Source organism: Mobula birostris, chromosome 1 (assembly GCF_030028105.1).
Source record: "Mobula birostris isolate sMobBir1 chromosome 1, sMobBir1.hap1, whole genome shotgun sequence".
Classification (NCBI taxonomy): domain Eukaryota; kingdom Metazoa; phylum Chordata; class Chondrichthyes; order Myliobatiformes; family Myliobatidae; genus Mobula; species Mobula birostris.
The window spans coordinates 79,879,217-79,890,757 of NC_092370.1; the positions used below are offsets into that span (position 1 = coordinate 79,879,217).

Genomic DNA, 11,541 nt, shown 5'->3' on the forward strand with positions numbered 1-11,541 from the left:
CAGTTGTGAGCCCAACCCCGACCCCTACAGCACATCACTCACCACTGATTGCCAACCGGAGTAACACCTATGTATCCCAACACTCTGGTTTCTATTAGTTAACCAATCCTCTATCAATGCTAATACATCACCCCCAACTCTATGCATCGCTATTTAACGGATAAGTCTTTTACATGGCACCTAATCGAACGCCTTTTGGAAATCCAAGTAAATCAAGTCCAAACACGAGGAAATCTGCAGATGCTGGAAATTCAAGCAACACACAAAGTTGCTGGTGAACTAGTGAACGCAGCAGGCCAGGCAGCATCTCTAGGAAGAGGTACAGTCGACGTTTTAGGCCGAGACCCTTCGTCAGGACTAACTGAAGGAAGGGTTAGTAAGAGATTTGAAAGTAGGAGGGGGAGGGGGAGATCCAAAATGATAGGAGAAGACAGGAGGGGGAGGGATGGAGCCAAGAGCTGTACAGTAGATTGGCAAAAGGGATATGAGAGGATCATGGAACAGGAGGCCTAGGGAGAAAGAAAAGGGGGAGGGGGGGAAATCCAGAGGATGGGCAAGGGGTATAATGAGAGGGACAGAGGGAGAAAAAGGAGAGAGAGAAAAAGAATGTGTGTATATAAATAAATAACAGATGGGTACCAAGGGGAGGTGGGGCATTAGCGGAAGTTTGAGAAGTCAATGTTCATGCCATGAGGTTGGAGGTTACCCAGACGGAATATAAGGTATTGTTCCTCCAACCTTCATCTTTACAGTAGAGGAGGCCGTGGACAGACATATCAGAATGAGAATGGGACGTGGAATTAAAATGTGTGGCCACTGGTTCCCCTCTATCCACTGCGCTCATTATATCCTCAAAGAACTCCAGTAAGTTTGTCAAACAGGACCTGCCTTTGTTGAGTCCATATTACATCTGCCTGAAGGATCCATTTCTTTCCAGATACCTCGCTATTTCCTCTTTAGCAATAGCTTCAAGTATTTTCCCAACTACAGATGTTAAACTAACAGGCCTATAGTTACCTGCTTTTTGCCTGCTTCCTTTTTTGGGCAGTGCCATGACACTTGCCATCTTCCAATTCGCCGGACCCTGCCCAGCACCCAGTGAATTTAGGTAAATTATCACCAAAGCCTCCACTATAACTTCTGCAATATCTTTCAGTACCCTGGGATGCATTTCATCAGGACTTTCCTTCAGGCTCACAAGTTTAATCAGCACTACCTCTTTAGTGATAACTATTTTATCGAGGTCTTCACCTCCCATCGCATCCATAACATCTCTCTTTGGTATGTCAGACGTGTCCTCCACCATGAAAACCAACACAAAATAGGCATTCAAAGCCTCTGCTATTTCCTCATTACCCAATATCAATTCCCCCTTCTTGTCCTCCAAGGAACCTGCGTTCACTTTAGACACCCTTTTCCACTTTATATAATTACAAAAACTTTTACTATCCGTTTTTATATTTTGTGCTAGTTTTTCATAATCTATCTTCCCTTTCTTTATTGCTTGCTTAGTGGTTCTTTGTTGCTTTTTAAAGTTTTCCTAATCTTCCAGTTTCCCACTACTCTTGGCAACTTTGTACACACAAGCTTTTAGTTTGATGTCTTATTTTATTTCCTTAGTTATCCAAGGCTGGCTCTCCCCACCCTTACTGCTCTTGCTTTTAACTGGAATATACTTTTGTTGAGCACCGTGAAAATCTCTTCGAAAGTTCTGGAGGAACTTAGCAAGTCCGGCAGCATCTGCAAAAGGGAATAAACAGTTAACTTTTCAGGCAAGACCCTTTATCGGGACTGGAAAGAGGGGCAGAAGCCAGAACAAGATGAGGGGTAGAGAAGTACAAGCTCTGGAAACGTTTACTGTTTATTTCCCTCCATAGATGCTGTCTGACATGTTGAGTTCCTCCAGCATTTTGTGTCTATTACCTGAGAAAAAAAATTACTTTTGAGTTGGAAGCCAGGACAACAGATATTGGACAACAGAAACATCTGATTGCTGAGGAAGATTTGCACATTTGGGAATTAAGAAAAATTGATGAGCTCTTAATATCTGATATTAACTGTGGAATGGTATTGTTTGGAAAGAGGGAGATGGAAATCAAGTTATTAATGACAGACAAGAGGTGAACCTGAGTGTTTTGCAGCCTTCCAAAGTAATTCTGGAATAAACTGCTGACTTTATTAGATCGCAAGGTAAGACCTTACATCTGTAGTGAAACCCCAGCAGTTATGTTGTAAAGTATCACAGGAAAGCAGGAATATTGTTTTACTTATAAGAGCTGTGGCATAATAGGTAGAACTACTGGTTTTAGCTCCAATGAACTGTGGTCAGAGTCTAAATCACTGAATATTGTTGTTTTTCATGGCAGTGGCAAGGTGCAAGGTACAAAATTTACTGCAAGTGTATTTTTTTTTAAAGTGCAAAAGAAGAATAGCAAGTTGGTGTTCATGGGTGCATTTACTATTCAGAAACCTGATGGCAAAGGGGAAGAAGTTGTTCCTAAAATTTGAGCGTGGGTCTTCAAGCTCCTGTGACTCTTCCCTTATGGTACTAATGAGAAGAAATCATATCTCAAATGGTGAGGGTCCTTAATGATGGAAGATATCCTCAGTGGTGGGAGGGTTGTGTCTGTGATGTAGCTGGTTGAACCTACAATCTTATACAACCTCTTCTGACCCTGCACATCGGAGCTTCCATAATAGTCATAATGCTCTCCACTGCACATCTGCAGATAATTGCTGGAATCTTTGGTGACATATCAAATGTCCTCAAAAGAAGGGAACTGGCATGCCCTTTTTGTGATTACATCAGTGTGTTGGGTCCCTGATCTTAAACATGACCTTGGGTGCAGTGTGCACAGAGTTGTTAGACACACGTGATAATGAATTGCTGGGCTACAGAGAAAGGGGAAAAGAAAAGGAAGGATGGGATTGTTCCAGCAAGAATGCAAATGGGCTAAATGGCCTCCTGCATTATATCCAGCAAGCAAATACAGTGGATTACTATTTCCAGTACAGCTCGCTAGTTTTCATACTAAACCTAAGATTATATAGGACCTTAGAAGCTCTTATCCTTTAGCCATAATTTATTCTTACATAATGCAAATGATTAAGTTACTTAATTTAAAAGTACAGAAAAAGAGTGAATCATGGCCAAGTTATATAGGCCTCCATTGAGAAACATGAGAAGGAAATAGCAGCGTGACTGCTGGTAACAAAAAAAAGCTTCCAGTTAATGAGGAATGAACAAAAGAATTGAAATACATGGTTTCTTCTTATTGTAATTTGAAACAAATTACAACCACCCCCTGTATATAGCTCCCTAATAACTGATGTAACCTTGGACATCATCCCCTCCTCAAAAAACATTGATAAAAAGTGTTAATTTGGGAACAATAAGTAAAGCTTGTGAACTTGAGGCAGGGAGCCACAAGCAGACAAAATATAAAATTGTTATTAGGCCAACACAGTGCCAGTCAGCATAAAATAGATTGATACTTAGAATGAGACATCTGTGATAATCAAGATTATTTCCAATCTTCCAGAATTCACTTTTTGCCAAGCACCTATGCTCCACCCACCAGAAAAAAAATGGGATCTCCTGGTGGCCACCCATTTTAATTCTACTTCCCATTCCAACATGTTAGCTTATGGCCTTCTCTACTGCCGCAATGAGGCCACACTCAGGTTGGAGGAGTAACACCTTGTATTCAGTCTGGGTAGCCTCCAACCCGGGGGCATGAACATTGATTTCTTGAACTTCCGGTACCACTCCCAATTCTCTCACACCTTATTTCCTTACCTGCCCATCACCCTCCTTTGGTGTTCCTTCCTTGATCTACCCTCTCCAATCAGATTCACCCTTCTGCAGCTCTTTGTCTCTTTCACCAATCAACTTCACAGCTCTCTACTTCATCCCTCCCCCTCCAAGTTTCACCTATCATCTACTACCTTGTATTTCTTCCTCCCATCCTCCACCTTCTTACTCTGACCATATCTTTTTACTCCAGTCCTGATGAAGGGTCTCAGCCCAAAGCATCAACTTTTCTATAGATGCTCCCTGACCTGCTGAGTTCCTCCAGCATTTTGTGTGTGTTGCTCTTGGTTTCCAGTATCTGTAGATTTTCTCTTGTTTGAGATATTATGTAGTTAATGTCATGAGAGGTCTAATTTGCAAACAATACATTATCACAACTTCCATGAAATGAAAAATATGAATGAGGCCATTCAACTTAAATCTTCAGAGAGTTCTATGAATGAGATCATCTGTTTAAATGATGCTGCTAATGGGTAAATATTGGTCAGGTCATACTCCTTGTCTTAAAAAGTCTTTTTTCCCCGTTTGTTCAGTGGGTGTGGATGTCATTAGCAACAATATTTACTGTCTCTCACTAATAGCACTTGAACAGAGGAGGAAGTTAAAAGTCAACTGAATTAGAGAGTGAGGCAGATTCCCTTCACTAAAGAACAGTGAAGACAGAATTTCAACATTCCAATGGTTTTGAGCTTGCCATCATCTACATTGTCATGTTCATAGATCAATGGTTCAGAACTTGGCTATTAGTCCAGCAATTTAACTGCTACACTGCCTTACCCAACTGTGTGACAGAATCCTTCATGTCAACCCAAGAGGATAAAGCTTCAGTTTAATTCTTCTTACTGATGAGACACTGCTGAACGTTAGTAAATCAGTAATACACTCATGTGTAAGCATGGATTGCACGCTCAAGTTTTTGACTCAATTACAGGCTACCGAACCAGAAGCAAAACACTTAACAAGGTAATTTTGGAGGCTTAAATTCCAGACTAATAGAGTTTACAAAAATTGCATGTCCAATAACTAAGATTAGTCTCCATTTATCACATAATCAAAGTTCCATAGCATTTCTCAACTCTTTTGCTGTTAGTAATGTTAATACATTTTAAAACGTGTAAAAGAACGATATATTTACATTTTTCATATTCAAAAAGTTTTAAGGTATATAAAGTCTCCAAGTACAATTTTAAATGGATACAACTTTTCAATACAGTGGATTCTGGTTAATAGGTTCATCAGTTAATCAGGCAGCTGTTTGTTTGGGTTTTGTTAGATTTTGTTTAAAAACCTAATTAGATTTGTTTAAAAATCTAATTGAGAAAACAGCCAGGATTCCCTTCGTTTATTTGGGACTCTATGCTGCTTAATTGAGGCAGGAAACTGTGGCCAAACAGTTTCTAAATAGTGGCAGTCGTGTGAACAGGTAGGTAATACAAAATGCTAGATGAAATCAGCAAGCCAGGCAGCATCTCTGGAAAAAAGTAGTCAACATTTCGGGCAGAGACCCTTTGGCAGGAGTCAGCCCAAAACATCGACTATACTTTTTTTTCCCATAGACACTGCTTGGCCTACTGAGTTCCTCCAGAATTAAGAGTGTGTTACTTGGATTTCCAGCATCTGCAGATTTCCAGGTAGGCAATAGGCGGACCAAGCAGCGAGAGGCTGCTGGGGAGAAGAGGAGGGTGAAATTGAGAGACAGAGGCAGATAGGTAATAGGTAGATTTGCACAAAGAAATGTAGTGTAGCGGTTAGTGCACACTATTATAGCTAGGGACATTCCAGAGTTCAGAGTTAATTTCTGGCACTCTTCTGAAGAAGCCCATGTACATCCCCGTGGAATGAGCGGGTTTTCTTCAGGTCCTCTGGTTTTCTCCCACAGTCCAAAGACATACAGGGTAAACAACAGGAATTCTGCAGATGCTGGAAATTCAAGCAACACACATAAAAGTTGCTGGTGAATGCAGCAGGCCAGGCAGCATCTCTAGGAAGAGGTGCAGTCGACGTTTCAGGCCGAGACCCTTCGTCAGGACTAACTGAAGGAAGAGTCCTGACCAAGGGTCTCGGCCTGAAACGTCGACTGCACCTCTTCCTAGAGATGCAGCCTGGCCTGCTGCGTTCACCAGCAACTTTTACATACAGGGTAGTTTAGTTGGTCATTGTAAATTGTCCAGTGATTAAGTTGGGTTAATAGTGAGACAGGAGTCCGAGGGAACAATCCCTTACCCTTCCACTGATGCTACTCTACCTGTTGAATTACTCTAGATTCCATCTACAGCCTCTTGCAATTACAACATTCTTTCCCTATACATAATTTCTCCCAATTAAAAAATAGCAAGAAAACACCGAGTCAGCAAGACGTTTTACAAACCATATTTTAAACTGCTGACTATTTTGGCTCAGGTAAGTACAGTACTTAATAAAGCAGCACCGCCACAATTTCCTCGTGTTTCCGCCACAATCTTTGCACCATTCTACGGTTTTACACTTGTCAGTATATTTATTACCATGCATTGTTCGCCTGGGGAGCAAGGAATTCACATCGCACCTTGTTCGATACAAACTGAATTCCTCCGCCGACCAAGGCGATGTCTGCGCCTGATACAACTTCGCTGGTGAGCTTCCCCTTAACACAGTGCAACCTGCACATCACTGCTTCCCCTTGCAATGGGCTGCAACAATTAAAACACTGGCAGGCCAGCAAAAACCGTGTACTCTCGGGGAGGGACATCAAGTATGGCAATTAACTGGGAAGTGTCCCCCTTCCCCTCACGTACGCTGCAATAATAAAAACCTGCCCTGTGCATACCCCTGTATGAGTGAGACCCCGGTGCTTACCTATTCCGGGCGCCACATAGATAAAATAGAGGCAGGAAGAGGAGAGGGAGAAGAGGAAGATGAAGGCGAAGAAGGAGCGGTTGGAGAGGCGCAGGACTTTCTTTAGCATGCTGCCAGACGGGTGTGGCCCAGCCCGTGGGTTACAGCCTAGAAGGCGACAACAGAGACGGGGCTGGGTGAGGAGGGGTTAATACTGCGGAGGGAGCGAGAGTGGGCAATCCGGCAGCATGTTGGCCGGAGCGACGGCAGGCTAGTCTTCTTCTTCTTCTTCTTTTCCTCCCCCTCCTCCTCTTTTTCTTCTCCCCCTCACCACCGGGGAAGGCAGAGAGCGTTCAGCCGCACACTCGGCGCCTTCCAGCGACCGGAGACGTCGTCTCCCCTGCCGACCTCGGGTTGATGGAGGGAGGAGGCGGAGTACCGGCCCGGTCGTCATAGAGACCCTCGCGAATTCGTGACCTCACAGAGCGCACGCTGACGTCGATAGTCCGAAGCTGTGCGTACGCGCGACCGCCTTCGCTCCATTTTTTCGCAGCAGGGCAAGAGGCGCGCGCTTTCCGGGCCAGCGGTGACGAGGCGCGAGCACGTGATTAGCGTCGGGCAGTACCGGACGCTCAGGCGTACAGAGCCGTCGTTCGTCCGATGACAGTTCCTGATTTGGGTTTGCATTTACCCAGGCATTCCAAGGTGTTAGACGAGATAACTCACTGTTCTGCATTATTGATCTAAAGTCCCGAGTTCGATTCCCACCATACCATTTAAATTCAATACAACATAGAACAGTACAGCACGGGATGGGTCCACAATGACCCTATCAACCATGACATCAGTCCAATTCCAATGTACCTGCACATGGTCCATATCACTCAAGTTCATGTTTTGATCAAGAAGTTTCTTAAATATTACTATCACATCTGCTTACACCATCCTGGGCAGCTGTTGCAGGCACCCATCACTCTGTTTGGGGGGGGGGGGGCGAGGAGCAGGGAGACGTGCCTAGACATCTCAGGAACTTTCTCCTAGGGATAGCTTTGGTCTCCATGCACTGTCTACAAAATGTACTTTGAGTAATCTATGAAACATGGAGGCAGCACTGTTGATCTCTTGGGCAATAGGAACAGGATGCCACAATATCATAGCAACTCATAACCTCCCCTTCCTTTCTATCACAGCCAAACTGACTTGGATGTACAATGCCCTTCCTTCATCATCACTGAATTGATTTATTATGTTTTAAATTATTAGAAGCTAAGGAGATTAGCCTATGAGAAGACATTAAGATGCCTGGGATTATACAAGTTCAAGATAAATGATCATTCAACAATACATGAATAATGATGAATACAGCAAAATGAAACAGTTCTCCTCTGGCATCAATAGTCATACGAAGCACATATAACAGAGCAGTGAATACAGAAATGTATAGCCTAAATCCCTAAATTGAACAGATTGATGTGGCATGAATGTTGTTGGCAAGAACAAGCTGTCAGCAGTTCACAGCCGAATGCACTGACGTATGCACACGATCCAGCCTATCTTCCACTGAGCGAGCACTGGAGAGCAGCACAGGCAGGAGAAGCTTGCCCCCAGTCCAGCGTAGATAAACAGCATCATAGATATCATCTCCATGGCGTGAGGTTACCACGGAGGAATTTAAAAGAATGAGGGCGGATCTTAGAACATAGAATAGTACAGCACAGTACAGGCCCTTCGGCCCACAATGTTGTGCCAACCCTCAAACCCTGCCTCCCATATAAGCCTCCACCTTAGATTCCTCCATATACCTGTCTAGTAGTCTCTTAAACTTCACTAGTGTATCTGCCTCCACCACTGACTCAGGCAGTGCATTCCACGCACCAATCACTCTCTGAGTAAAAAACCTTCCTATAATATCCCCCTTGAACTTCCCACCCCTTACCTTAAAGCCATGTCCTCTTGTATTGAGCAGTGGTGCCCTGGGGAAGAGGCGCTGGCTATCCACTCTATCTATTCCTCTTACTATCTTGTATACCTCTAACATGTCTCCTCTCATCCTCCTTCTCTCCAAAGAGTAAAGCCCTAGCTCCCTTAATCTCTGATCATAATGCATACTTTCTAAACCAGGCAGCATCCTGGTAAATCTCCTCTGTACCCTTTCCAATGCTTCCACATCCTTCCTATAGTGAGGCAACCAGAACTGGACACAATACTCCAAGTGTGGCCTAACCAGAGTTTTATAGAGCTGCATCATTACATTGCGACTCTTAAACTCTATCCCTCAACTTATGAAAGCTAACACCCCATAGGCTTTCTTAACTACCCTATCCACCTGTGAGGCAACTTTCAGGGATCTGTGGACATGTACCCCGAGATCCCTCTGCTCCTCCACACTACCAAGTATCCTACCATTTACTTTGTACTCTACCTTGGAGTTTGTCCTTCCAAAGTGTACCACCTCACTCTTCTCTGGGTTGAACTCCATCTGCCACTTCTCAGCCCACTTCTGCATCCTATCAATGTCTCTTTGCAATCTTTGACAATCCTCTACACTATCTACAACACCACCAACCTTTGTGTCATCTGAAAACTTGCCAACCCACCCTCCTACCCCCACATCCAGGTCGTTAATAAAAATCACGAAAAGTAGAGGTCCCAGAACAGATCCTTGTGGGACACCACTAGTCACAATCCTCCAATCTGAAAGTACTCCCTCCACCACCATCCTCTGCCTTCTGCAGGCAAGCCAATTCTGAATCCACCTGGCCAAACTTCCCTGGATCCCATGCCTTCTAACTTTCTGAATAAGCCTACCATGTGGAACCTTGTCAAATGCCTTACTAAAATCCATATAGATGACATCCACTGCACTACCCTCATCTATATGCCTGGTCACCTCCTCAGAGAACTCTATCAGGCTTGTTAGACATGATCTGCCCTTCACAAAACCATGCTGACTGTCCCTGATCAGACCATGATTCTCTAAATGCCTATAGATCCTATCTCTGAGAATCTTTTCCAACAGCATTCCCACCACAGATGTAAGGCTCACTGGTCTATAATTACCTGGACTATCCCTACTACCTTTTTTGAACAAGGGAACAACATTCGCCTCCCTCCAATCCTCCGGTACAATTCCCGTGGACAACGAGGACATAAAGATCCTAGCCAGAGGCTCAGCAATCTCTTCTCCCGCCTCGTGGAGCAGCCTGGGGAATATTCCTTCAGGCCCCGGGGACTTATCTATCCTAATGTATTTTAACAACTCCAACACCTCCTCTCCCTTAATATCAGCATGCTCCAGAACATCAACCTCACTCATATTGTCCTCACCATCATTAAGTTCCCTCTCATTGGTGAATACCGAAAAGTATTCATTGAGGACCTCGCTCACCTCCACAGCCTCCAGGCACATCTTCCCACCTTTATCTCTAATCGGTCCTACCTTCACTCCTGTCATCCTTTTTTTCTTCACATAATTGAAGAATGCCTTGGGGTTTTCCTTTACCCAACTTGCCAAGGCCTTCTCATGCCCCCTTCTTGCTCTTCTCAGCCCCTTCTTGCTCTTCTCAGCCCCTTCTTAAGCTCCTTTCTTGCTTCCCTATATTCCTCAATAGACCCATCTGATCCTTGCTTCCTAAACCTCATGTATGCTGCCTTCTTCCTCCTGACTAGATTTTCCACCTCAGTTGTCACCCATGGTTCCTTCACCCTACCATTCTTTATCTTCCTCACCGGGACAAATTTATCCCTTATATCCCGCAAGAGATCTCTAAACATCGACCACATGTCCATAGTACATTTCCCTGCAAAAACATCATCCCAATTCACACCCGCAAGTTCTAGCCTTATAGCCTCATAATTTGCCTTCCCCCAATTAAAAATTTTCCTGTCCTCTTTGATTCTATCCTTCTCCATGATAATTATAAAGACCAGGGAGCGGTGGTCACTGTCCCCCAGATACTCACCCACTGAGAGATCTGTGACGTGACCCGGTTCATTACCTAGTACTAGATCTAGTATGGCACTCCCCCTGGTTGGCCTGTCCACATACTGTGACAGGAATCCATCCTGGACACACTTAACAAATTCTGCCCCATCTAAACCCTTGGAACTAATCAGGTGCCAATCAATATTAGGGAAGTTAAAGTCACCCATGATAACAACCCCGTTATTTTTGTACCTTTCCAAAATCTGCCTCCCAATCTGCTCCTCTGTATCTCTGCTGCTACCAGGGGGCCTATAGCATACCCCCAGTAGAGTAACTGCTCCCTTCCTGTTCCTGACTTCCACCCATACTGCCTCAAAAGAGGATCCTGCTACATTACCCACCCTTTCTGTAGCTGTAATAGTATCCCTGACCAGTAATGCCACCCCTCCTCCCCTTTTTCCGCCCTCTCTATCCCTTTTAAAGCACTGAAATCCAGGAATATTGAGAATCCATTCCTGCCCTGATGCCAGCCAAGTCTCTGTAATGGCCACTACATCATAATTCCATGTATGTACCCAAGCTCTCAGTTCATCACCTTTGTTCCTGATGCTTCTTGCATTGAGGTACACAAATTTCAGCCCTTCTACCTTACTGTCTTTACACCGTTTATTCTGCTTCTCTTTCCTCAAAGCCTCTCTGTATGTTACATCTGGCTTTACTCCATGCACTTCTTTCACTGCTCTATCGCTCTGGGTCCCATACCCCTTGCAAATTAGTTTAAACCCTCCCAAACCATGCTAGCAAACCTACCTGCAAGGATATTGCTCCCCGTTGAGTTCAGGTGCAACCCATCCAATCTGTACAGGTCCCACCTTCCCCAGAAGAGATCCCAATGATCTAAAAATCTAAAACCCTGCTCCCTGCACCAACTCCTCAGCCACGCATTCAACTGCCATCTCCTCCAATTCTTACCATCTCTGTCATGTAG

General features: G+C 44.2%; 1 protein-coding gene across 2 annotated transcripts in view; it reads right to left on the reverse strand.

Moving 5' to 3' along the window:
* Positions 1 to 7,110, reverse strand: part of b4galt6 (UDP-Gal:betaGlcNAc beta 1,4- galactosyltransferase, polypeptide 6) — a 107,934-nt gene extending 100,824 nt beyond the window's left edge. The window contains exon 1 of one of the 2 annotated variants that reach the window (XM_072257842.1): positions 6,650 to 7,110. In XM_072257842.1, the coding sequence (XP_072113943.1) occupies positions 6,650 to 6,758 (109 nt within the window). In that variant the 5' untranslated portion in view covers positions 6,759 to 7,110. The remainder of the gene's footprint in view (positions 1 to 6,649) is intronic. The other variant, XM_072257853.1, reaches the window with a different exon arrangement.
* Positions 7,111 to 11,541: the final 4,431 nt, after the last annotated feature.